The sequence below is a fragment of the Octodon degus genome, unplaced genomic scaffold, assembly GCF_000260255.1.
Source record: "Octodon degus isolate 3935 unplaced genomic scaffold, OctDeg1.0 scaffold00162, whole genome shotgun sequence".
In the NCBI taxonomy this organism is placed as follows: Eukaryota; Metazoa; Chordata; class Mammalia; order Rodentia; family Octodontidae; genus Octodon; species Octodon degus.
The window spans coordinates 1,547,959-1,575,565 of NW_004524738.1; the positions used below are offsets into that span (position 1 = coordinate 1,547,959).

General features: G+C 50.9%; 1 protein-coding gene and 1 pseudogene across 1 annotated transcript; both read left to right on the forward strand.

Annotated features, from left to right (window-relative positions):
* The first annotated feature begins 469 nt into the window (after nt 1-469).
* Nucleotides 470-15,298, forward strand: Cd8b (CD8b molecule). Its single transcript, XM_004642786.2, has 6 exons — nt 470-555; nt 3,088-3,456; nt 6,628-6,717; nt 10,848-10,937; nt 12,488-12,524; nt 14,735-15,298. Exons 1-6 carry the CDS (start codon nt 492-494, stop codon nt 14,745-14,747), a joined length of 663 nt encoding a protein of 220 aa, XP_004642843.2. The 5' UTR covers nt 470-491; the 3' UTR covers nt 14,748-15,298.
* A 9,828-nt stretch (nt 15,299-25,126) lies between these two features.
* Nucleotides 25,127-27,607, forward strand: part of LOC101570344 — a 9,664-nt pseudogene continuing 7,183 nt past the window's right edge.

The following is a 27,607-nucleotide window of genomic DNA, read 5'->3' on the forward strand; positions in this document are numbered from 1 at the left end:
GGTTGGGAGCAGAAGTTGGATGAGAAGGACACAGGAGGAGGGCGCTACCGGCGACGGTGTCCCTCCCCTGCCCACCCTGGGTGTCCTCCGGCCCACCTGCTCTGCACCCCGACTCCGCACCCCTCCCCTCCGCTCACCAGGGCTGGGCTAGCGGTGCTGACTGGCCGGATGTCACTGCCCCGCCCCCTGGGGACCCTGAGGTCTGAGCTCATCTGCGGCCCAGCCCGAGGCCTCCCAGCGCCCTACCACCCTGGTGTCCCCGCCCCACACCACCTCTTCCCACCTCTCTCCCAAGGAAACCCGAGAGTGCAGCGTGCAGCCCGCATCCCTCTCCGGAGTCCCCAGCTGTCGCGTGAGGCACCCCAAAGCTGGGTCCTGGTGGGCTCCGCGGGGAGGGAGAGGGCGGAGCCCCGAGCCCCGCCCGCCCCGCCCCGCCCATCCGAGCGGCACACCCGGCGCAGCCCCAGCACCGCAGGTGACCCGGCGCCGAAATGCAGCCGCGGCTCTGGCTCCTCGTGGCTGTGACCGTTACTGTAGCCGTGAAGAAGCTCGCAGGTGAGGCTGGGGGACGCGCTGCGGCAGGGGCGGCTGGGGAGGCCGGGTGGGGAGTCACGCAGGACCGAGAGAGTGGGGACTTTAGGAACGGTGTCTGGGGCACACCTGTCATCCCATCTTTCAGAAGGCTGAGGCAGGAGGATCACAGTCAATTCTAGGCCAGCCTGAACTACTTCTTGAGACCATCTAAAAAGAAAAGGAAAAAATAAATAAATAAAAGATACTGCTGAGACCAGAGGCCAGCCTTAGACACATAGTATGTGCCGGGCAGGCCGGGTCCCGGAAAATGAAGAGGAAAGGCTCACAGGTGAGGTCCTTGCTCAGAGATTCTGAGAGCCCCAGCACCAGGCACCTGGGGAGGGGGAGAAGGAGACTCCGGGAAAGATCTGCAGAGGAAGAAAACGTGCCCTTATCCAGAGTCCCCGCAGGGAAAGCGCCTCTGGAAGGCTCCCCATCCTAGTTCCATCCTGAAGCCAGCGGAGAGGCCCGCAGACACTACTACTTCCCGGAAGTGTCTGTGCAGCCGGTCGGGAGGACTCTGGCCAGGTCTTGCCGGCCTTGGCCCGAGCCAGGTGCTCGCTGGAGGAAAGGCTCCCGTGTAGCTTGGGCCTGCACAGAGTAGGGCAGGGTAGAGAGCCTCAGCCAGGCGAGGAAAAGGGCACTCACGACCAGCCAACCTGTGGGGAGCCACCTCAGGGCTTCCTGAGAAAGGTGTCCGAATCTGGGGCCACCCCATGAAAGGTCTCAGGTTCCCTCAGTCCCGCTGCAAGCCAGGAACCCGGTTCACAACTGGGTTTGAAACTGAATCCTCTGCGCCCTGGGCTGTGTGACCTTGGCCTTGTCCCCAGCCTCTGGGGAGTGAAGCAGTGTAAACAGTCCTCCGCCTCTGGGCTTGGTGAGGATCAAACGGGGCAGTGCATGCCCTGTACCTGGCCACTCCATCTATGAACCCCAGAGGTCAGTGACCCAGACCCGTGTGAGCCCCAGCCCCACTGAGAAGGTGCTGTGGTGTCTGGGGGCTCGGAGGAAGGAGGAGCCCCAGCAGCCCAGCCAAAGTGAGGTGACGATGGGCAGCTGGGGCTGTGGAGTCGCAAGCTTTGAGCTACTTCATGGGACCTAGTCCAGGCAGGCCACCAGGAGCCACCAGCTCTGAACATACACCCTTTACCTTCTTGGTGCCTCCCTCTGCTCCAAGCCAAATGGAAAGGCTCACTCTGAGGCTTGTCCTGGAGGCTTCGTTAGGTGCTGGGAGCAATCCTAGCCCAAGCTCCGAGTCAGCAGATAGGACTTACCCATGCATGGTGCTTTGGCCTGCAGCGTGATTTCTTAGGTCTCCTTTCATGTTCCCTTCCTTCTTTCTCTTCCTTTTTCTTCAGTACTAGAAACTAAACCCGGGCATTCACACTGAGCTCCTTCCCCAGCCCATCCTTCCCTTTTGCATTTCCTGAGCCAGGATTTTGCTGTGTGTTAGGTTGCCCTGGCTAGGCTTGAACTTGCCACCCTCCTGCCTCATCCTCCCAGAGGCCTGGGGTCACCCAGCTTCCTTTCATTTCTTTCAAATCTGAAAGCAGGACATCACCAAGCTCCCTGCCTTTCCCAAGGAGTAGATGGAGTCTCTGACCTGCCTAAGATCGTAGCTGGTACAGGGCAGAGGCTTCGGTCAAGGTTGACCTGTGAGTCTTTGATTTTTTCATGATCAAGCTCCTGCCTGCTAAAAGCTTCTACCTGCAGTGAAAACACACTCCCAGCCCTGCTTCTGGGGCATCTGTCCTTCTGGGGTGTGGGGACCCAGTGACCAGTCCATCCTCGGGTGGAGATTAGTGGGCCTCAACTGCACCTACCACAGCCAGCTCCTTCAGCTGGTCCGAACAGTGGCTGGTCCTCTCAGGCTGTCTAGACCAGCCCTGTGTTCTGCCTGGGTCGCAGCCCTGTCCAGCTTGCCCTGGGGCTCCAGCAGCTGCTCTGAGCACCGCCTGCATTGAGTGGCAGCTGGTGAGGTGAAAGGCAACCAGCTTTGGCTTCAGGTTATGGATCCTGGAGTTTGAATCCCAGTCCACTTCTTAGCTGCAAATGTGACTTAGAACAAATAACTTCACGCATGAGTTTTCTCATCTGTGTAATGGGTGTAAAAATCCCAAAGCCAACTGGGCATGATGAGGCACGCCAGTAAGCCCAGCACTCTGGGAGGGTGAGGTAGGAGGATCCTGAGTTCAAGCTCAGACTGGGTAATCTAACAATTTATTAAGAACATGCCTCAAAATGAAAAATAAAACAGTGGCTGGGGATGGATCTCAGTATGAAGACCCTGAGTTCAACATCACAGTACAGTATCACGAAAAAAGAGAAAAGGAAGAGAAAAAAAATCCCAAAGCCAGAAGGCAGGTGTCTAAGGACATAGTGTACAAATGCAAGCTGGACATGATAAGTTCCAGCCTTGCTGCACGGCTCCTGGGGGAGGGCCAACTTGAGTCCCTGTGAGTCCCAAGGCCCTGTCACTGGCAGCTGATGTCCCTGACCTCTTGGCACTTGTAGCTCTCCAGGGCAGCAGTCACCACCAGCAGACTCCCAGCTCCCTGGTGCTGCAGACCAACCAAGAGGCGACAATGGACTGCGAGGTTAAAGGCCCCCTGAACAACGTCCGCATCTACTGGCTGAGGCAGCGCCAGGCCCCTGGCAAGGACAGCTACTACGAGTTCCTGGTCTCTGAGGATTTGAACAAAAACACTGCCTACGGCAAGAACGTGACACCAGGCACACTCACTCTGTCTTGGAGTTCTCGGGGTACCACCCGCTTCATTCTCAGTCTCAAACACACGAAGCCTGAGGACAGCGGTGTCTACTTCTGCATGACCATGGGGTCTCCTGAGCTGAACTTCGGAACAGGAACCAGCCTGAGTGTGGGTAAGAGCCAGACTCAAGGGCCTGGGATAGCTCAGTGGCACAAGCGCCTGCCTGGCAAGTGCAAAGTGCTGAGTTTAATTCCTGGTACCAAAAAAAGAACTCAGCTCTATGCTAGAAATGGGAATAAAAGGCTGGGCACGGTGGTGCACACTTATAGCCCCAGCGCTCACAAAGCTGAGGCACAAAGATCTTCATGAGTTCAAGGCCAGCTTGGGCTGCATAATCATCAAGCCAGTCTCAAAAAGAAACATAGTAAGATCTTGTCTCAAAAAAGTTTTGTGGTTTTTTTTTTTTTTTTCTTAAAGAAAAAAATGAGCATTGAGCATCTGCAGGTGCCAGGTGCGTGCCTGGCACTGAGGCTGCGCTGCTCCCAGTGCTGGCCGACAGCCGTGCTCCTGGGGCTAACAGGAAGCCAGCACTGAAGATCACCCAGCCAAGCACTTGCACGAGCTGCTCATGGCCATCTCCCTGCTGCCACTTTCTCTGTTGTGGAGTACATTATGACTCCTGTTTTATTTATTTTGAAGTTTTGTTTTGTTTTTTAGAGACAGGGTCTCGCTATATACTTCAGCTTGGCCTTGAACTCACTATGTAGCCCAGGGTGGGCGCTAACCTACAATGATCCTCCTACCTCAGCCTCCTAAACTGCTAGAGTTATGGATGTACATCACCACACCTAGCTTCCTTTTTGTCATACAAGCATTCGATGCATATTTTGTCTATCCAATGCATCTTTTTTCAGCTTGGCCACATGCTGTGTGCACACCTGTGACAAGGGGCTGCTCCACTGGTTGGAGGGTGGGGAGTCCATTGCTGAGGCTGGGAAGGGCTTGTGGCAAAATCTCCCAAAGGGACCCCAGAAATTAGACCATTCAGCATAGGGAATGTCAGGGACACCAGGGCCAGCAGTGCAGCAAGGAAGACAGGGAGATTAGAGGCTGTGTCGCCTCTCAACAGTGCCAGGGTTCAGGTTGCATCGTGGAGCATGGGAAGTGGGGGCCTCTAGGGTGGGACCCACTGGTTCTTCTTGTATTGAAACTGAAGCTTTGGGGTTTGTGTTTGCTGCTTTCTCTCCAAAGCTGCATCTGTTCCCCCAGATCCCACAGGGTACATCAGGAAATGAGCACAGCTGAATTCTAGAAGTTTCTCCCCACCTCACCTCCCACTGCAGCACTCACTCCTGGCTTCCCTGTCACCCTGCCAGCACCCTGGAACCATTCCCTCTCCCAGCCAGGAAGGGAGGCAGAGCGTGCCTGTCACTTTCAAGGACACAGAGGGAGAGTTTTACTGGGGAGTCAAGAGGAAGCAAGGGGACCTGACTATAGCCAAGAAGCATTCAAAACCCATACCAGGCTGGGTGTGGTAATCCTACCCAGGATACGTTTGAATATTTATAATCCCAGCACTTGGGAGGCCGATCCCAGCACCTCCTGCTGAGGCAAGAGGATCTCAGTGATTTTGAGGACAGCCTGGGCCACATAGTGAGACCCTCTCTCAAAAAAATAAATAAATGAGGCAAAGAGAAGCACTTCTGGGGTTGTGTTCATTCAAGCAGTGACACCCCCTCCCCATGGGGACGGGCTCCTGGCACACTCAGGCCTCACCTGGTGTCAATTTTCCCTCAGGGTGGTTTCTCAGAGGCCTGATGGCTACCAACCTTTGGGCCACCTCTGGGGTGTAACCCTGCCAGGAACTTCACAGCCTGTGCAAAGCGAGGAAAACAGGCAGTGTGGGTTGTAGAACCAAAGCCTTGGGGCGCAGATCCAACTGCGGGTCAGGCGCTTCCTCATGTGGGTGAGCTATCTCAGCCCCTGAGCCAGCCCTCCTTGTAGATAAAATGACGGTGGTAGTGCCCATCCCGGAAGTTGTCGAGGCCAGTAGGCTGAGCCTGAAGGGCTTGGCACTGCCCACCAGCTTGCTGGGAGCTGAGCATACGTTCATTCCAGTTCCATGGTTCTTTCTGTAAAGAGCCCACTACAGCCCATGTTTTTCACCATGCAGAGAAGGCTCCAGAGAATAGGCCGAGACATCTATTTGTTTGTGTTTGTAGAACAGGGTCTTGCTGTATAGTCCAGGCTGTTCTTGAATTCACTATGTACCCTAGGTTAGCCCCAAACAGACAGCAATCCTCCTGCCTCAGCCTCCCAAGCTGCTGGGATTACAGGTATGAACCCCTGCACCCATCCAAAGTATCCACTTAGGATATGGAAGACACCAGCCTGAGATGACCAGTCTGCTAGCTACCTCTCTTGCCCCTGGGTTCCTTCACCCTGGCTCAGGGTGACCAGACAGAGAGGCCCTGGGTACTTTGAGGCCTCAGGTCCAGCCCTCTCATCCCTGTTCTGCTCCTTTGAAATACACACCTGAGACTAGAGGTTCCTCCAGCTCTGTAGTATTAAATCTTTTATTTGCACTACTGAGATTGAACCCAGTGCCTGTGCATGGAGCTATATCCACTACCACCCTTTCTAGCCCACCTTTTAAACTTTGAGACAGGGTCTCACAAAGACAGTAAATTGTCTGAGATCAAACTTGTGATCCTCCTGCCTCAGCCTCCTTGAGTACTGGGATTACAGGCTTCCATCACCACCCCTGGAAAGCTCTAGATTATAAGATTTTTAAGGACACCTGAAAAGGGAAACAGCCCCCGGCTGGCACCCTACATGGGACTGCAGTGCAGAAAGAGCTCCCTCTTCCTCCCTTTGGGCTCCTCCAGTGTAGGGGTGCAGTGTAGGGGATCCCAGCTTCAACTCCAGGCTTTCTACTGTGGGAACCCACAGCCACTGCACACTTTTGGGGTGCCTTGTTCATTTTAATTCTTACAACAACCCCAAGAAGGAAGTGGGAGTCCTCTTTTTTGAGCAGCTGAGGAAACTGAGACATAGAAAAGCACAACCACTTGTCCCAAGGGACACTACTGTGTGCCTTAGTCGCAGGCATTGGCCTGTTCTGCTTATGGCTCCAAGACCTTCTCTCTCCGGGACACCAAGTGACCCCATGTCCAGGCCCCAGATACAGCAGAGTCGGGTGCCTGAAGCGAAAGTTGCCCTGCTCTGTGACCTGAGGTCCCGTAGCAGCCCCGGGAGCGATGGGTCTTGGGACTGCAGCACTAGGGTGAAGTGCAGTTTGTCACTAACCCTTGGCTGAGACTTGCGTCTGCTTTTTCTGCAGTTGACGTCCTGCCCACCACCGCCCAGCCCACCAAGAAGACGACCCCGAAGAAGAAAAAGTGCCAGCCCCCCAGCCCAGGGACCCAGAAAGGTGAGTTCCCTGACCCTCCCTGCCTGCCTCCTCAATTCTTCTGAATGTCCTGGTCCAGGGTGGTCTGTAGGCAGTTCCTCCAGCTCCAGGCTCAGAAAGGACACAGGGTGACAGCCACACGTAGGCCGCTAGGGTCAGACTCACAAGTCTTCACAGCACGGAACCTGGAGGAGGATCTGTCTCCCAAAAACGCCTGCGCACGGCAGCTCCCAGCGGCACCGCTCGTCACAGCCAGAGAGTAGAAACTACTAAATGCCACCAGCAGCTCGTGAACGGGTTGGCAAGATGTGTGACCCATTCCAGGGAGCAGTGCCACATGGCCACGAGGGCGAGTGAAGCCCTGGCAGATGTGAAAGCTTGGGTGAACCCGTGGACTTCTATGCAAGTCACAGAAGACACTGGACGGAGCTAAGCGTGGTGACACATGCCTATAATCCCAGCCTCATGGAAGGTTGAAGCAGGAGAACGTGAGATCAACCCCTGCCTGGACAACATCAGTTTAGTAAGATTTCATCTCAAAATAATTTTTTTTTTTAAGTAAGGAGAGGGCCGTAGCTCAGTGAGAAGGCTCTGGGTTGACGCCCCAGGATTACACATGCACAACAAAGACACTGTATGATTCCGTGGATATGAAATGTCTGGAATAGGACCTCACACAGAGTCAAAAAGCCGAGGCGTGGCTGCCTGACCAGAAGGCATTCTGGGAAGGGATGAGAAGTGGCCCTTGTTGTTCCAGGTGTCGGTCCGGAGGGGGGGCAAAAATGTTCTGAAGCTAGCTTATGGTAGTGGTTCTGAAATGCTGAAAAGTGAAAATTAAAATGTACACTCGAAACAGGTAGACTTCATGATGCGCAAATCTGTCTCAGCAAAGCTGTTACAAAACAAAGGCTCCAACCCCGAAGAGCAGCCTTTCCATGTTTCCACGCTGCTGCCACTCAGGACACTTGGCACGCAGGACGGGGCTCCAGACGCGTGCCAGTGAGCACACAGACCTGCCCCTGCGCTGTAAGCACCTACTGCCACACGCTCATACACACACACACACACACACACAGATGTGTGCACATGGACACATGTTCCCCTGAGCCCACCAGCTCTGATGCGTTTCTGGAAAAATACTGACTTCAACCCCCCAAGGCTCTTGGTAGCAAACAGAAAGTGCCATCTGCTGCTCCGCAGAGAACAAACCACAAGCGGCAGCCCCCGCCTGCTTGTGCCACTCGGGTGGCTCCATCCTCAAATCCAGAAGACTGAAGCATCTGGGGGCTGGGGGCTCACGGGACCTGGGCACTAAGGATCTGGCGCTGCCGCAGAAGGTCAAAGTGAAAAGGAAATTCTATGCCGGCACTCTGAGGGGCTGAGGCAGGAGGACTGAGCATTTGAGCCCAGCCTGGGCAACTTAGTGAGATCTTGTCTCAAAATAAAATATAGAAAAGGGCTGGGGATATATTTTAGTGTAAAGACCCTGGGTTTCATCCCCAGTGCAGGGTAGGGGAGAGATTACAGCCCATGAACAGAAAAGCAACTTGATCTTGTTTCATAGCGTATTAGGCCCCAAGAACTTCACCTAATGGATTTCAGGCTATAATTTAAAGGACACAAATAGCACTGGGCCATGAGGATGGGACTGCAGCAGAAGCCAGCCGGAATCAACGCCTTGCTCCTGGGGGCCTGCAGTGGTTTCACTGGCCACCAGCTCTGTCCTGGCCCTCCTCCAAGGATGGTCCCCTGCTGCCCTGTGGCCATCGCTATCCTCTGCTGACCTGATATCCTCTGCTGATATCATCTGCGTGGCCTACACCCCATTCCAAATATGCAGCCTCAGGGAGTTTAGTGAACCCACGGGTCATGCAGCCATCAGCAGTGTACGTTCAGGACACCTTGTCACCTGTGTGTCTGTGGCTGGTCCCATCCGCACCCCAGCCTCAGTCACCACTAACCCTGTTCTGCCCCTGCCTCGCTGGCAAAAGGAGCTGATGGAGCTTTCAGCGTGGCCTCTTTCATGTGGCACTATGATTTGTGGGTCCTTTAAGATGGGGACTGTAGACAGAGAGAGGCAGAGGGCCCTTGAGTCTCATGTTTACGAACTGCAAAGTGAGAAAGAACACAGTGGTGAGACCCTCCCTCCCTCCTTCCTTCCTTCCACACAAGATGAAGGTCTGAGCTGACCACGGTGAAACGCTGTCCCTCCCTAACATCCAAAATGCCTTCCCTCATCTGCAGCCTTGTCCTTGGTTTTGAGTCGCAACTGCTCAGTGGGACACCCTTTGGAGCCCAGGGGCCACCAGACAAGGACAGGGACACTGAGAATGTAAACCCTGGCCCTTAAGTAGCATGCACATTGGGCAAAGGAATGGACAGCCAGCACTCCCACAGGAGAAACAGCACACACAGGCCAAAACAGGCAGTAGGCGGAGGCTTACAATAATCTGAGAATGAACATACACACACACACACACACACACACACACACACACACACACACCCTCTGGACTGGGAAAACTAAAATGCCAGTGATATCCAGGGCCTGTGTTAAGGGGTGCTATGCAGTGGGCAGCAGAGGAAGTCCGTGTTATGTTTGCTAAAGGCCCTGTCAAGGACGGAATCTGAAGTGGACAGGGCTCTTCCTGTTTCAGCATCCACCGCTGTACGTACTAGATTCCCACTGAGTACAACAAAACTCAGCCAGGACCCGTACACGGGAAAACTCGGAAACTCAGTATCTGCCTCTGGACGGCGCTTGCCTGTGGGAAGATACCGTGGTGTGCTCGGAAGGGTTGTCTGGTTTTAGTTTTTATTTTTGTGAGACAGCATCTCACTCTGTAGTTTAGGCTGGCTTTGAACTCAATGTGTAGCTCAAACTGCCCTCAAATTCCTCGCAGTCCTTCGGCCTCAGCTTCCCATTGCCATCACACCCAGAGAATTTTTATTGTTCAATTTTTATTAGTACATGTTTTAGTATGTAAATTATTACATCCATGTTACATTCATCTTAAAGAGTTGATGCACGTACATAACATACCTGAGTGCTTTTTATGTCACCTTTCCTGTCCCCCTCCATCTCTTATCCCCTTCCTAGTTGCAGTTTTTGTGAACTTTAATTTTTTTAATAAGTAGATTTTAAAAAATCTCATTGTCCACCTCTTTTGAATATAAGTAGCTCCTGAGTTTAAGTAATATTTTTAAAATTTGGATGTGAGATGTGAAATTTTTTACATAAAATTATCTCAGTGGTATCTGAAGGGCCCACAAAAATGACTTCGAAGGACAGTCATGACAGCTCAGAGGGCCAAGAATTAGCAGGACACATGTGTGACAGGTGTTTCAGCAGCCTGTACCCCTAAAGGGGAGAAAGATCTCACACTGGAGGAAAGCTATCAGTGTGACGTGGCCCAGGGAACATGAAGGTCGCAGGGATTTCAGCTCCCTTGCAGAATATATAGCTGGGGACAGCCACACACTTGGATACCTGCATATCCAAAGTTGCTGCCCTGTTGGGCATGCTGGCACACACTTGTAATCCCAGCCTTTGGGAGGCTGAGGCAGGAGAATCTCTGTGAGTTCATGGCCAGCTTTGGCCAGGCTGTATAGTGAGACCCTGTCTCAAAAAGCCAATCATGCCTCACAGGGGAACAGCTTGGATTATGTAGCCATCCAAGAATTTGGTCATACCCAGCCACACTCTGCCGCTAGCCACAGCACTTTCAAGTCATTGGGATTAATAGCCTGAGGAGCCCGAAACTCTCCTTGGCAGGTTTGCCAACTCTTACCTGCTCAGAGCCCCTGGCGTCAAGAAATGCCAAGGGAGCCAGGCCTAGCGGTACACACCTGTAACCTCAGCACTCAGGAGGCTGAGGCAGGAGGATCACCAGCAGTCTAAGTCCAGCCTAGGATGCATAGTGAGACGCTGTCTCTAAATTAATTAATTAATTAATTAAATTTAAAAAATAAACTAGAGGGGGAAAAAAGACATGTCATGGGGAACAGAATAAAAAAAGGAGGCAGAGGAGGAAATGCGGCAAAATATCCCTGGCATGCCCTGGCTGCCCCTTCCTGGGGACCCTCTTCTTGTGCCTGTCTGTGAGTCTATATGTTCTGCATCAAGCTCATGTCATGGGTGTCTCTTCCAGGCCTGCGCTGTGGCCTCATTACCCTCAGCCTTCTGGTGGGCGGCGCCCTGCTCCTGCTGCTGTCCCTGGCCGTGGCCGTCCACCTGTACTGTGAGTCATCCCTCCCTGGGCTGCCTCGGGGCCTCATCTGCTGCCTGAGGGGCCCCTGGTGTTGCTTTTTTCTTTTTTCTAGATGAGCACAGTGCATGACAGCCTGCTCCAAACTTGCACCCGAGATGCAAGATAGTTCTGGAAGTGATTCTGTTGGGGCTTGGGGGTGCTGGGATTGAGCCTTGTCACTGTACCACTGAGTGACACCCCCGACTCAAAGCCCTGCTTCCCCAATCAGAGACCACAGTCCACAGCCGGGCCAAACTAAGTTTGAGCCCCGCACTACTGCCCCCATGTTATCGACCTGGCTCCAAACTCAGGCCTCGGCAGCTGTGTTTCCCAGGTGGGGTATGGCAGGGTGTACCCCATCCAGAGTGCCCATTGTGCAGCATGTGTTGGGGGGCCGGGCACCCAGGAGAGCTTGTCCGGGGTGAAGCAGTGTCCCCAAGGGTCCTTCCCATCAGGGCACAGAGAACCCAGGCTGGTTGCTGCCCTTGGCTGCTCCAGGCTTATCTCACCTCCCCCATGGGCTCCCAGGCTCTGCACTCCTCGACCTCCCCATACAGGAGGGGGAAGAGGGGGCACCTAGGCTGGCCCTGCTCACCCATTCTACCTTGAGCAACACCCGACCTCTGGCTCATATACAATGGGGGGACCCTGAGGGCCAGAGACCAGGCCAGCTATTAGGGCTCATGTTCCCCTTTGAACATATGGTGACCAATGAGGACCCTCCCCTCAGACAAATGAAGCAGTACACACGCACTGCTTTGCTTCCGAGCCCCCCAGGGGACCTGTGCTTCCCATTCTAAGAACATCATCAAAGTTTAAAGGTCTACATTTTCCCCAAAGAACTAAAAATTGTTACCGCTAACCGCAGTGAGCTATGTAGTACACTGTGGATGTTACTGGTTGCATTTTAAAGAGAAAAGCTAATAAAGGGTGAGCTGGAGATGTAAGTAAAGCAGCGTGGTGGCACAGGGGCACAAGTCTGTGATCCCAGCGCTCTGAAAGACTGAGGCAGGAGGGTGGCAAGTTCCAGCTCAGCCTGGGCAACTGAGCAACATAGCCAGAGCCTGTCTCAAGATAAAAAAATCAAAAGGGCTCAGGACGTAGCTCAATGCGAAAGTCTTGGGTTCAGTCCTCAGACTGCAAACAAAGGAAGCAGAGCTGCTGCTTCCTCCCCGTGTCCCATGGAAGATCTGTCGCCTGCCTGACCTCTCAATCTGACCTGCTGTGAAGGGGCAGAGGGAGCTGAGGGACAGACTCTGGTAACTGCATCCTCGGGGATCCTGATTCACCACTTAGTAGCCCCACAGCTTTGGACAAGTGACTCAGTGTCCCCAAGTGTGGAGTGGATATAACTGTAGTAGTAGTACCACAATCACAGGTTGACAGTGAGAAAGAAGGCGATAACATGGGAGAGGGGTTGGCAGAGCCTGGCCTGGGAAGAGGTCTGAGGCCTCAGCTAGCCCCCCACCCCACTGCTTCCCTGTTCTGGCTCTGTGCCAGGGTCCCCAGCAGCTGATGTTGCCTTTGTTCTGCTCTTCCAGGCCTGCGGAGGAGAGCGCGGCTTCGCTTCATCAAACAGTGAGTGTTACATCATTCTCCGGTGACAGTTGCCCAGCCTCTGCTGCTGGGCACAGCCTCACGTGTCAACTTTGTACAGTCCTCAGCAGAGGAGGTAGCAGAGCTCACGAAAGGCTGATTTAAACAAAATACCGCATAATTCCTTAGCAAACACGAAGTGAGATTCAGTGCTTGGCCCTGCTGCCCACCGCTGTCAGCCTATGCACACAGAGCACCAGGGGGACCCAGGTTCCCTGAGACCTCCCATGGATGTGGCCACTCCCACTCTATAGCGCTGGGTCAGGCTTTACCCAGGAGCCCACAGCATCCCATCCACTGCCCTCCACCCTGCCTGGGCCCGGGAGCCAGCAAAGCCACAGACTGAACCTCAAAGCCCAGGGACTGAAAACTCCCCCCAGGTCCCTGTGCCCTGAAGACCCCAGTGGAAGCAGCGGCTGCCAGAGGCTGTGCTGCTCCTGCCTCCAGGATTAGGACCCTGGCCCTGGCCTCCCCAATGTTCTTGCATCTGCTTTTCTTCCTCAGGGGAGACTGTTTCACATCTGCCTCCCTCACGTGATCCTCAGAACCCCCCATTCCAGCCAGATTTGGTGGTGCACACCTGTAATTCCAGCCCTTGGGAGACTGAGGCAGGAGGATTGCTGAGAGTTTGAGGCAGCCTGGGCTACATAGTGAGTTAAAGGCCAGCCTGAACTTCTTCATAGATAGACTGTCTCAAAAGAAAGAAAACACCCCCAACCAATGTGGACATGTTTGGGGAAGATAAAAGAATAGCATCTTAATGAAAGAGGGCAACAGGGCCTGGTGTCAAATGTTCTGGCTCCAGCAAGAGGCAGTTCTGGGTTTGAATTCTGCTCTTTGCTCACTGACCGTGTGGCTCTTGGTGAGTGACATCACCTCTCTGAGCCTCTGATTTTACATCTGTAAAATGAGGTGACAGTACCAACCTCCTGGCTTTTGCAAAAACACTGGGGCAGCTGTAGAGCATGTGGTTCTATCCTGTCTGGTCAAAGCATGAGCTTATGCAAAGTCAAGTGAACTCTAGGAGACCAAGCAATCAAGAAACAAAATGTGCTTTGAAGCTGAATTGTAGTTTCTGCATTAACTGTGATTATCAAATGCTGGATTATGCACACTATGTTGCTATAGAGGATTGTTGAACTGGCTGCCTCAATGATGATTTGCAATAAGTAAATGGTGGCCTCATGGGCTGACTTAAAAACTGCCCCCTCCCTAATAGATAATGAGAGGGTACCTGCCCCAGGCTAGACCTGCAGGAACTTCCATCTAAAACCTTCCCCTTAGTGACTTTTTCAGGAGAGTTTGCCCCTCTTGGCATCACCTGAGCTCTGTATCACGCCCTTGCATCTTAACTTGTTCCCCACTGATCTGATGCCAGTTTGGGGACCCTCTCCTCAGAGAAATGACCCTGTGCATATGCAGTTTTGCACCTGAGCCCTCCTACAAAGCCCCCCGCCCTAAGACCATCATCAAAGTTCAAAGATCTAAATTTTCCTAAGGAAGGTTCCGGTCCATGAACTAAAAATGGTTGTCACTAACCACAGTGAGCTATTTAGCACACTATGGATGTTACTGGCTGCATTTTAAAGATAAAAGCTAATAAAGGATGAGATAAAAAATGTAAGTAGAAGGGCTGGTGAGATAGCTCAGCAGACTAAGCACCTGCTTAGGCAAGCGGAGGGACTGGGGTTCAATCCCCAGCACCACATGTTGGATCAGCCCCACCCTGGACGCACCAAGCCAGCCACAGAGACTTGGTGTGGTGATACATGCCTGTAATCCCAGTGCTGGGGAGGCTGAAAGCAGGAAGATCACTGCGAGTCTGAGCTGCGCAGTGAGACCCTGTACCACATGCATCTTCGTGGTCCTTTACCGTGGTCTTTGGAGAACTTGTCTTGGTCCTGCCAGATGCAATGTGTGCAGAGCCCAGTCCTGGGCTGGCTTTTTGTTGCTATTGTTGGCAATTTTTTGTTGCTATTGTTGGGATTTTTCTTTTCTTTTTTTCCTTCCTTTATTTTAACTTTTTTTTTAATGATTAAAATGGGCCCTAAAGATGCTCACATAGCAGTCTTAGCCCTAGCCTACGTGGAAGAGAGTCCTGCATCCTCTTTGACCTACCTGCCTCTGTTTCAGGACATACAGTATCCTTTGCCTGGAGACAGGGGGGTCTTACAACTTGCTGTTGCTTCCAGGTTCTACAGATGAGCGGAGACAGTGCTAATGGTAGCTTGCTCCCAAGAGCCTTGGGTCGGGAACGCGCAACATCTGGACAGAGGAGGAAGAAGGGGACACGCTCATGGATGGAAATGCTGCTGCTGCTGGAGCTGCCTGCTTTTACCTGCTGTGATTTCTTTCTGGGGGCCTCGCACTGGAGCCCTTGGGGTTCACCACTGAGAACCAGAGAGAAGGCTCCAGAACCCCAAGGAGGTTCGCAAAGTGTGCTGGAGGACTGATAGCACCAAAGTCACCACCTTTGGTTCCTGTGCCCTTCCCAGGTGGGCTGGGACCTTGGTGGTGGCCACACAGCTCACATCTTTGAAAGTTGCTTTGCTCTAGGATGTCAGGGACATTGGCTCCTGGGTCTGTTACAGGGTGGGGCTGGAATGACTACCTCCCCAAGAGGCTGCTTGTGAATAAGGCTTCCTGGGAGGGAATTCCCAGCATCCCTGGGAGCCCCCAGCCTTCCTTTGGGGCTGGGGAAGGAATTTCTCTCCAGAGCTTGTATACTTCTCCCACTCTGTCCTTTTAGGAAAATATCTCAGTAGTAAAAATAAAATCTTGGTTTAAAGATGCAAATGGCTTCTGCAACAAAAAGGAACAAAAGCTCACCCACAGCAAAGGAAGATATTGATGCTCAGTAGAAATGTAAAGTTTGGGGGTCCCCTTTGCATCTGAGATCCTGAGTAACCACCCTCCCAAGTGTTGCAGATCACACTGTGGGTGTGGGGAGGCTGGAGGGCTTAGGAAGCACTTGTGGCCCCCACTGCAACCTATGGCCATCTGCTCCTTGTCTGGACTGCTCCCTGGATAGGGCCCGAGGCCTCCTGGGCTCCCAGCAGCCTTGCAGCAAAGAGAGGGGAAGCTTCGGGGCCTCTGTCCATTTGCTTATTTGTCAGCTTTCAACCTCAGCGGTTGAAAAAGAAACAGGCAAGGAGAAATTGATGAGCCGGGTGGGAGTAGAGGACAACCCCATCTTCCAAAAAGGCCCCTGGGCCTCATCTTAACCCCTGCCCTGAGAACCAACAGCCAGGGAGCCCCAAATCGGTGCAGCCTAAGCTGTAGGCCCAAGGAGAACAAAGCCTGCCCTGTTTTTCCTGGCAGCCCAGAGAGGAGCATGGGCAAACTTGTGTTCAGAGGTCTCCGGCAGCCACAGAGTGTAAAAACATTCCAGGGAGCAGGGGCTTCGTGGCCACCTGCCAGCACCCCAGGTACAGCCATAGCAACAGAATTGGGTGTGAAGGGTGGCGGGCCAGAAGAGGCCAGTGAAGTTTGCTTTTCACAAAGCAAGCACTTGCTGCCGATCCGCTCCAAGTACAGGTGACAGGCCTCCTCCAAGGCTTAGGGGAGAGGGGGAGAGGGCTCAGGGCTGGTGAACCAGGCTCATCTGGGGCATGTTGTCAGGGTGGGCTCTCAGTGCAGGCCCTGCTGGGGAAATGGTGGGGAAATGGTGGGATCGAGGCCTCGACTGCTCATACCCAGGCTGCAGCGGAAGGAAGAGCAGGCCTCAGGTCCCCTGTGTCTCAGCAGGGCACGCGCCAGGCATCTCCCAGCTGCTGTCTCTGTAATGACATTTACTTGTTTATTCATTCAAGTGGGGCTGGGTCAGAAGGCAGCACTGGGGGCTGCGGTGAGGAGTTCTGCACCAGCACCTGCTTTTGTGTTGAACAAAGAACTGAACAAGTTAGTGCTGTCTGGGGGGCCATTGTGGCTACAGACACCAGGCTCAGCCTGTAATCCATGCACCCCAGAAGCTGGGGCAACAGGATCACCTGGGGGGGATAGTTTAGTCTACCTAATGAGTTCAAGGCCAGCCTGAATTACATAAGCAAGACACTGTCTTAAAAAAAAAAAAAAAAATCAACCTAGCTATCTTCTTACTAGATAGGCAGCAAGTCCACCCGTAGGCATTTATCTTAAATCGAGCACAGAAACATGCATGCAATTGTCGCATTCGGTTCTGCTTACTAATCAAAAATTGGAAATGACCCAAATGCCCTGCAGTAGGAGCCAGTTAGATAAATTAGGAGCCAGATTATGCAGGGAGCTTATGCAGCTCTTCTGGAATGCTCTAGGTCCATGTGTGTTGACATCGTGGTGGCCATAACATGTGCATGTATTTTGACAACATCTCTATGGATTATTCTCAATTGAATACAATTTAATGCACGGCACAGTACAGGGTGGTTGTTAAGACTCAAAGAGACAACGTTACTAGAAGTAGGGATGTGGTTACTCTTGGTGCAAGGTCCTCTCTAGCAAGTCTGGGGGACATCGTGTTATTCATGTGCATGTGTTCAGTTTGTAAGAGTCATTGCCCTCTGTGTTGGGTTTTATACATGAATACGGACATAGATGTAGATTGCACTTCAATAAAGAGCTATAGCCTTAAAAATCCAAGTATAGAACATCACAAAAATCTGTAAAATCTGTATTTAATGCTTCCCCTTTCTTCCCAGTTATGCCACACATGCCTTTTAAAAAAGAAAACTGAATTTCAGGCTGAAGGATTGTTTAGTTTTCTAGAATAAACCAGGATGAATCATAAAAAAAGAAAAAAAGAAAACAAATTTTAAAATATATAGACTATAATCCATAAAATACATAATATGTAGGATATAGAAATTCCAACCTAAAACAAGAAAAATTCTACCCTTGTTCTGCAAATTTTCTCCTCTGTAGCATATCAAGGCCTCTGAGTAGGCGTATTTATATGAATGTAGGAAAAGTCTACAAGGATGGACTCAAGCCGCTCTGGGGAGTCACCTTGGGGAATTTCCACTTCTGTTTGAGCAGAGGGGGGCACACTTAGGGGTTACATTTGTAATGGGGGAGGAACAAAAGTTTAGAAAAAAGAAATAACTTATTTTAAAAGAGATCTCTGGTTCATTGTTATTTTTTAAAAATAAAAAGAACTTAAATATCCAAATAGGAGAGGCTTGCTCCTAAAGTGCACTTCTGAAAATCTGTACCCTGGAAACCGTTGTGGGGGGAGGGTGAGAGGCCACAAGGCAGCAGGTACATGGATTTACTATCTGAGGAAACTCGGAGCACCTGCATCTTCCCCTTTGGAAGCGATCAACAGTGTCGCCTCTCCATCCCGAGAGTAGCCTGTGTCTACCGGGCATGCGCAGTAGACACAGGCTGCAGGTGTGGCTCCCATTGGGCGTTCACGGAGGAAAAGGGCTCCAAAGACCACAAGGAAGACCACAACGACGCCCCCACTTCCTTTCATCCTGACTCCTTCCCCCCCCCCCGCCTGGAGGGAGTGGGCAACTTGTTTTCAGAAAGAGATCCCCTGCCCGCGTGGGCTACAGAGCTGATCTGAATCTACCACCCAGTCAAAGGGAAAGAGAGACACAGTTCTGTGTTCACAGCCTCTGCAGGTGGCGGAGGACAAAGAGATTTCCTCTATCTTCTCGGGAAACCTCCGTGCATCACCGTGAGTCACTGGCACCTGGAGTCCTATGGACCACATAGCTCAGTGTGACTCAGGCTGAAGGGAGCCCCATTCCCAGATTCTAGGAAATGAACCCAGGGCCATCACCCGGAGCAAGATCCCCAATCTTTTCTATTTTATTTTGAGACCACATCTCATCTCACTTAGTTGCTAAATTACCCAGGCTGTCCTGCTGGGGTCACAGGTATATGCCGCCACACTGCACCTGACTCTTAAGCTGCAAGCTGCCACCTTGGTAAGAGGGCACCTGCCCTCCTGTGCTGTGCTTTGGCTCTCCAGGATCATGTTTTGTCTACGAATCTAGTCTTTCATGTGTGAACTCACTATATAACCCAGATTAGCCTTGAATTCAAGCATGATCCTCCTGCCTCTGCATCCCGAATGCTGGGATTACAGGCACATGCCACCATGCCTGGTTTGCTTGCTTGCTTGCTTGCTTTATCTATTTATTTGCATTGCTATAGATCAAACTCAGTGTTAGGCAAGTATCCTACCACTGTGCTACACCCCCAGCCCCTTTCCATACATTTATTCATGTGTTTGTTTGTCAGTTATTTATCAGTACCTAGGGATTGCACCCAAGGAGTGCTGCACTACATTCCCAGCCCTTTTCACTTTTGTTTGTATTTTGACACAGTGTCTTGCTAAGTTGCCCAGTCCGCCCTCAAATTTCAGATCATCCACTCTCAGCCTCCCAAGCCCTAGGATTACAGGCTCGTGTACCTTGCTGGGCTCCTTAGGCAACTTGATGTTGTTCAAATGAACTTATCTGCAGCACCATCTGTGTGCGCTGCTGGCCCTGGGCTGTCACAGCGAGAGCACTGTGGCCAGGACAGACCCAGCAAGCTCCAGGGCCCACCATCTTTCTTATGGTACCTGCCCAAGAGAGGTCGCAGGCCTGGCTTTTGGTGCCCGCCTGACCAACCAGGGTCCAGGCCTAGGAGAGCCGATGGGCCCTTGCTGCCACCCACATACACACAGCCACAGTTATTGAGCCTGAGACCAAAAACTAAGTGAAGAAATGAGCAGAGGATGAAGTTCAGCTCCGAGGGCCTCGGGCTCCCACAAGCAGGGCCCCTCCCGAGCCGAGGGGGCCACAGCACAGTTCTCCAATGGCCCCCACTTCTGGCCCCCACTATGGCTGGGGATCTGGGGAATGTGTGCTTTGCCTCACCACAGGGACAAGCCCACCTGGGGAACATCAGCTCAGCAACTCAAATGGGTCTTAGGCACAGCCCCTGTTCTCACCCCAGGGGCGGGCATCAGCACAGGGGCCGCAGATCCACAGCTAGCACTGGCTCAATGACTTGGACAGCATGTGGCCTGGCCGTCACCAACCTCCGTACAAGACAGACGGCTGGCTAGCTGGAGGGAAGCCTTAACAACTTGTTGGGATTCTGAGAAACGGGGTGGGGCACAGTTACAAGAGGAAGAGCTAAGGCTGTGCTGGTGGGGCCCACCACCCCCAGCAATACCTCCCAGCCCCCCTTCCACATCCTGTGGGCCTGAAGCCAACTTCAGGGGTTGCCTGCTGGCCGGGCAAGACCATGCCAGGTCCAAGGGGTGCCATGAGTCCTGCCCTCTGCCTTCAGTCCCATCACAGGCCTCAGCCAGGCTTAGGGACGTGGGGCAGGGAGAACAATGCACAATTGGAGCTGCACAAATGCTGTGCCTGGCTTCTGATCGACTCTGGGGTCTGTGGCAGGGCCTGCGGGGTAGGGGGTGGGCCTGAGCTGTCCTTCCTTCCCATCAGCAGCCCCTGCAGTCACACTGAGGGATCAGGTTCAGGCAGAGGCAGGCAGGGTGACTCCCACAGGCCCATGGGCCTTTGTAGGAGCCCCGCGTACACCTCCTCCAAGCCCAGCTCACTCGAGACTCAGAATCCTGGGGTGGAGCTCGTCTTGTGGGGGGGCTGCAGGAGAGGAGAAGAAAGGCTGGCTGGATTCAGATGGGGAGAACTGGCTGCTTAAGGCTCTGCCCTCCGTCACCCTCGGAGCAAAGAACATCCGCCCTGCAAGCTGTTCCTGGCCACTGTGAACACAAGGCCTTCCTGTTTCTTGTCTTTTCTTTTCCTTCTCTTGAGACAGGGTCTTGCTATATTGTTCAGGCCGGCCTTGAACTCACACTGGCTGTCGTGCCTCAGCCTCCCGAGTGCTGGCATACAGATGCGCATCACCACGCTCAGCATCAGACCTTCCCTTGGACAGCTGGCCCATATTCGAGCCTGGTCAGACTCTGCTAATGTGAACCCCAAACCTCCTCCAACCCCTCGCCCTGTTCTGTTTTTAGTATCTAATCTTAACTAAGATTGTGTGTGTGTGTGTGTGTGTGTGTGTGTGTGTGTGCAAGAAAATTCATAGGTTCCACTTCTGATGTGAACTCAGTCTCATTTTCATAGCATAGTTATAACCTGAACAAGGTTAAGATTATCTATTCCAGAAAAACAGACAATCTATCATTGGTGTATCTAATATGACATGTGATCTAAATACATGGCGAATGCTTAAAATTTTTAAATTGTTGCATTGCACAGCACCTGGCCAGTAAGCCCCCAACACTCCCCTTCACATCAGACACACTTATCCCGTCATTCTTGCCATGTTTTAAGTGATGCTGAAGCCAGTCCTCTTCCTGAGTGAGTGTAGCTGTGCTGATGTAGCTGCCTCAACGTCCTGAACTGAGTCAAAGCACTGACCTTTTGTGGTCCTTTTTTTCTTTCAGGAAGAGCTAGAAGACACACTGTGCCAGAGCAGGTAACTATGGTGAGTGACGAACACACTATAACGTTTTAATTTGGCATAATTTGTTGTGAATGTTTTGAATCAACTATCAGTACAACAGAGCAGCTAAAGAAAAAGCACTGTCGGGGCCGGGGAGTTAGCTCAGTAGAATAAGCACTTGCCTGGCAAGTGAAAGGGCCTGAGTTCAATCCCCAGTTCCACAAAAAAAAAAAAGAAAGAAAGAGAAAAAGCACTGCCAGAACTGCTCCAGAAAGCGGCCAGAGTGAGGGCACAAGTGTGCTTGAAGCAAGGGGGATACAGCATGAGGGAGGGTCCTGTCTTTCACTGTAGGACTTTATTGATTTTCAGTGTTCACTGTAGTTTTTTATCTCGTTTCATATAAAGAAATGAAGACAATTAAGGCTGGGGACGCTCAGGTGTTGCTGATGGACTCTGAGGCATGACAGCCTCGTGGAAAAGAGCTCAGCAGCACCTAGTGATGGGTGATGTGACTCCTGTACTCTAAAGCCACATGCTCAGGACTAGGGTACCAAAAAAGTAAAAATTATCTTTCCATAAGAATAAATATACCACAATGAATCTTTCAGCATCATTTTGGGATAAAATACAAATTTGAGCTAGGGCCAGCCAGATAGTTCAGTGGACTAAAGCGCCTGCTTAGGCAGAGCACAGCAGTCAGGGTTCGTTCCCCAGAGTGCCTAGTTGGTCCCACCCCCCTGGGGCACACTGAGATGGTGATTGAGACTGGTCGTGGTGGGGTGTGCCTATAATCCCAGTGCTTGGGAAGCTGAAAACAGGAGGCTCACTATGAGTCCAATCTACGTAGTGAGACTCTGTAGACCCTGTAGACCCTATACTAAATTCATTCAAAAAAACCCAAAAAAACCTTGAGCTAAATCCAAGTTCCTCAACAGGACACCCCAAAACATGGTTCAGCCCTCCGAAGATTGACTTCAAGGAGTGACTTGGCAAGGCCCCCGGGGGTATAAGTCTCCACCCTTGCAATGATTCCGTTCTGGACTTGTCGCCTCTGAGATGGCGCCAAAGTGACATGCATTCAAGCGAAACCAGACTTCAGATTGAAGTTTGATCTTCTGCCTGGATGCTCAGCTGTCAGGCAACAACAGCACACCGCGGCATACGCCAGCCCTACAAGCGCAAGGCAACAGCCAGAGGCTGCAGCGCGTGGTGCTGCTAAGCCGCACCATCTTCTGGGATAGGTTCACTCGGTGCCTTTTCGATTTAGGATGTTTTCAATTTTGGATGAGTTTATTGGCGCATAATCCCATCCTAGCTCAAGAAGTATCTGTACTATTGAGGAGGGAACGTGGGACTTGGGGAAGTATTTCAAGTATGAATCTTTTTTTTTTCTTTTCTGTATTTAGGGCAGGGTCTACAGGGTTTCACTATTGAGATCAGATGCATAGTAATCCGCCTGTGTGCAGCCTTCCAAGCGCTGGGATTACAGGCACGCACGCTGTCTCAGTGCTTCCCGTGGGTGGGGCCCACACGGCCCGACAGGGATGAACCCTGGCCTTTGCGCTCTGCCTACGCAGGCGCTTTAGTTCGCTGAGCTATCAGGCTGAACCTGAACCTATTTTTTTAAAGCAAATAATTGCCTTGTGAAACCTGAATTCATGGCAGTAGTTGTGTGTCTGTGACCGGCAGCGGGCAAATGCTGGCGTGGCAGGATTCTGTTTCCCAACAATGCTGAGCATGAGAACGGGAAAAGCACAATTTCCCCCAGAAAGGAAATTAACTTCACTTAAATCGCTGATGCAAATAGCCAAAACAACATTGAGAAAGAAATACCAAACTTGGACACCTCATGCTTCCTGTTTTAAAATTACTGCACAGAAGTATAGAACCGAACTTTGTGGCCCTGACGCACAAACAGAAACACAGACCCCAGGAAAGAGGCCAGCCTGTTACGTGTATGCCAGCTCCCCGCGATGGCTGAGATCACTGGGCGCTACCAGCATGTGCCAATGCAAACTTTAACTTTTTTGAAAAATAATAAAATCTAAATTTCAAAACAGATAGGTGAGAAATAAATCCAAAAATATAGGGTCAACTAATTTTCAACAAGGGTACCGAGAGGATGTAGTGGGGAAATTTGGAATGAAATTCACCCACATACCCAAAAGCCAACTTAGAGTGGTTAAAGGCCAAGTGGTAAGATCCCAAACCATAAAATTCCCAGAATAGAACATAGGGTAAGAGCCCCTTGCTCTTGTCCAGGGCCGTAACTTTTTGGATATCAAAACACCTGGCTTTCACACCAAAAACAAATAAGTGGGACTACATGAAATGAAAAAGGTTCTTCATGGCACAGGAAAGAAATAACTAAATTAAAAGGTAAACTATGGACTGAAAAAAGAATTTGCAAACCTCTTACCTGATAAGGGATTAATTCTCCAAATTTATCAGAAATTCAACTCAGTAGCGAAAAAACAAAGAAAGTACTTTTAAAATGAACAAAAGAGTTGAACAAGTACTCCTTAAAATATGACATACAAATGGCCAACAGTACTATGACAAGGTGCTCAACATGCGAATCATAAGAGAAATGCCAGTTAAAGCCACCACGAGGTGTCATCTTCCCAGCAAAGACTATGGCTGTGGTCAAACAAACAAGCTAGCAAATGATGGCATGGAGTAGGCTCCAGGGCAGACCTCTGATGCTGTAGTGGGAATGTAGCTAGGGACTGGCCCTAAGAAAACAGCTCAGAGATCTCTAAACAAATTAAGGACAAAGCCACCGCCTGACCCAGCGATTCCTTTCCTGGATCTAGGACTTGAAACAGTCATTGTGTCACACAGGGAGTTGCATTCCTGAGCTCCTTATAGCACTCTTCGAAGTAGCCATGCTATGAAAACAACTCAAATGTCCATCGATGGGTTAATAAGGAAAAGCAACATAGTGTACACACACACACACACACACACACACACACACACACACACACGAGTGTATAATTCAGTCATAAATAAGAGATGCTTGGGCAGATGTGGGGGACATGATGCTAAGGGACGCAAGTCAGACACAGAAAGAAAAATGCTGCCCCCCCACTGATGTGTGGAACCCGAAAAATGAAAGGGGTCAAATACACAGAGATAAGCAAGGAAACAGGAAGGAGATGGGGAGAGGCGGGTCTAAGACACACGCTAGCCCATGTGGGGGACGAATGAGTTAGAGATCTAACCCACAAGAGGAGTGAGGTTAATACAGTTGTGTTGTACTTGGGATTTCTTGTTCAGTAGGTAGCAGTAGGTAGCACTTAGCAGCTCTTGCTACAAAAAGGGACCACACGAGAGACAGACGTTAAGCTCTTCTGTAGGGCCAGGGAGATAGCTCAGTAGAATAAGCTCTTTTGTGGTGCAACCGTTATCTGTGACTTAGGAACCTCAGGTATACACAACAAAACTTACTTTTAAAAAGCTAAGTATCCACCAGGGAAATAAATGCCAAAACATCCATAGAATATAACAAAAGCTGTGAGCATAGCATGTAAAAGAATGTTTAATAAATAGAAAGCTATTCACAATGTTTTTTTGTGTGTTTGTTTTGTATGGAAACAGAATCTCACTAGGAAGTCCAGACAGGCCTTATATTTGCTATGGCCTCAAATTTAGGATCCTCCTGCCTCAGCCTCCTGAGCACTGGGATTGCAGGCTTCCATGCCTGGCTTCCATGTTTTTTGGGAGGTTTTGTTTGCAGTACAGAACTAGGAATTGAACCCTGGGCCCTGGCATTTGCTGCATCCTGCACGGCTCTCAAAGTTCCCCCAGGAAAGGATGGCGAAAGAATGGAAAAATAAATGAGAAAGCTGAGGTCAAGTGGAGGCCTCTCTCCAGCTGGGAGGAAAAGAACCGCTCCACCACCGGGGCACATTGTTTTCACCCTTCCAGGAGCTGCAACAGCTTGTTTTCATGGCCTGCCTCACGTGGCCTGGCCTTGCCCGGACACTTGTGATCAATTTCCAATTTCAGCATTTACAGGCATTGATCTGCATTCTCCTCCTTAGCTCTCTGCCACCTCCCCCCTTTTTTTTTGAATTTAGAGACAGAATCCTACTAAGTTGCTAAATTACCCAGGCTGAGTTTAAACTAGCAATCCTCCTGCCTCAGCCTCCTGAGTGCTGGGATTACGAGTGCGCACTGCCATGTCTGGCGTAAATGTCTTCCTAAAGTCACAAAGTAGGTTAGCAAACACTGCATACTGTTCGAGCTCAATCCTGGGTGGGGAGGAGGTGGGTGGAGGATTATCTGTGCACGAGACCCCTCCATTAAACGAAACATACAGACAACATGTAGGCCGGAATCTTAATTCTGATTGTCAGGGGCTTGGGGAGGGGACACAAATATTAGAGGTGACATTTACCTTCCTGCTTTACATGTGGAGTACGGAGTACTTCCACGTATGCATTCTATTTAGAGCTAGAGAGGCAAGAAAATAATCTATATCTTGAAATAAAAAGTGTGTGTGTGTGTGTGTGTGTGTGTGCAGTGCATGCTGGCAAGAGAAGCTAGGAATGATGGTGCACACCTGTAATCCCAACACTCTGGAGGCTGAGGCAAGAGGATCATTGTGAATTTGAGGCCAACCTGGACTACGGAGTGAGCTCAAGGTCAGCTTCAATACATTGTGAGACACTGTCTCAAAAGAAAGAAAGAAAGAAAGAAAGAAAGAAAGAAGAAAGAAAGAAAGAAAGAAAGAAAGAAGAAAGAAAGATCTCTGTTAAAAAGTTATGAAATACTACTACAACAGTGAGTAGATGGCCCCATTTTAAAGCAAGTGAAGAGCTGCGCCTGGTGGTGCACACCTGTTATTCCAGCATTCAGGAGGCTGAGGCAGGAGGATCATCATGAGTTCAAGACCAGCCTGCCTAGGCTACATAGTGAATTCAAGGCCAGCCCGCACGACATAGCAAGACCTTGTCTCAATAAATAAATAAATAAGGCAGGGAGAGGTGCCATGAGCCAGTGGGAAGACTGCAAGGCGAGTGTGGAGCCCGGGCGGCGAGTGAGCTGCCTACAGTGCACTCGAATGCTGCAGCTGTCCACGTGCAGCTGAACTCATCTCTGAACACTTGCAAATATTCGTAAAACCCACCACACCCTTAATAAGCTAAATCTAACCACAGACGTTGGCCAAGACAGTCACCACACAGGAAGCCTACAGTCTCGCCGTTCTTCAAACTGCTTTAATTAAGTGATGCCCCCAAGAAAAAAGAGAGAAGCCCGCCTCTGGAGAAGACTCATCTGCCAAGAAGAGTAGACGAGACAGCACGTATTGAAAATAAGACTGAATTAGAATGAAGACTGAAGAAGTGGCCTTCTCAAGGTGGTGGGGCTGAGATCAGTCTGTGAATACGCAGGCCCTGAGAATGCCGTAGGTCCTGGCGGAGTGGAGAAATTCTGTGAAGATGTTGGTGTAGAACCTGACAACATAGTGATGGCGCTTGTCCTAGCTTGGGATCTGGATGCACAAAAAATGGTTATTTTAGTCTACAGGAAACGGTTATCAGGAATGAGTTCTTTACAATGTGATACAACAGGAAAACTCAGAAATTCTTTGGGTTACCTGAAATCATTACTAAATGAAGCTACAAACTTTCAGCTTATTTATAGATATGCATTTGACTTCTCACAGGCGGAAGGTGTGGTGGTGATCGCAGGTGGCTGGCTGCACCCTGCAGGACCGCGGTGAGCGGGTGCTGTGCAGCTCTCAGGCCCTGCAAAGGACCCGTGCAGCCTAGCGCACAGACCGCCAAGTGCGTGTTGGGACAGTCATTAGGAAAACTCTGGTCCCTGTTCCAGCTATTCGCCAAGTCTCAGAATGACCACAATACACGTGACTAACGAAGACCGAGGTGTGACGTGCCTGAGTTCAGCAGAACAATTCATCGTGACGTCAGCTGCTACAATGAAGGCGGAGCGTGGCAAGTCTCGTTGGCTGAGTTTGTGGAGTAGAGTGAAGACAGATGTCCCGGGACACTATGCATAGCAGCAAGAGAGTCACTGTTACCACAGCTGTGTCACCTGTTAGCCACACATTGCTCTTTGTATCAAAGCACATGAATACACACCTTGCTGACTTCTCACCACCTCATTATTCATCCTTCATTTACATACGTCCTGTGACATGGCACTCACCCCCATCCCCCGCCACCCATTTCACACTTCACTGCTGCTGCCATAAAGCTTTTTCCTCAAAAGAAGTCACTACAAGCTTCCAAGAAATGCTCAAATGCAAGTCTACTCAATGATCTTCACTTATCTACAGGTGTATGTGTGTTTGTTTGTTTTGAGACAGTGTCTCACTATATAATTCAGGCAGACATTGAACTTACTATGTAGCCCCTACTGGCCTCAAAACCAATCCTCCTAGCTCAGCCTCCAGACTGCTGGGGTTACAGGCGTGCTCCGCCCCTCCCAGCCTGCATTTTTGATTAACACACTAAGACACTATTTTTTGCTGCCACAAAATCCAATAAGGTGAGCATGGTGGTGCATACCTGTTTCCTTAACACAGGAAATCCGAGGCAGGAAGGAAGATTGCAAGTTTGATCTTGGGCTAGGCAACTTATAACTTAGCAAGACCTTGTCCCAGAACAGAAAATAATAACAAATAACAGGTCGGG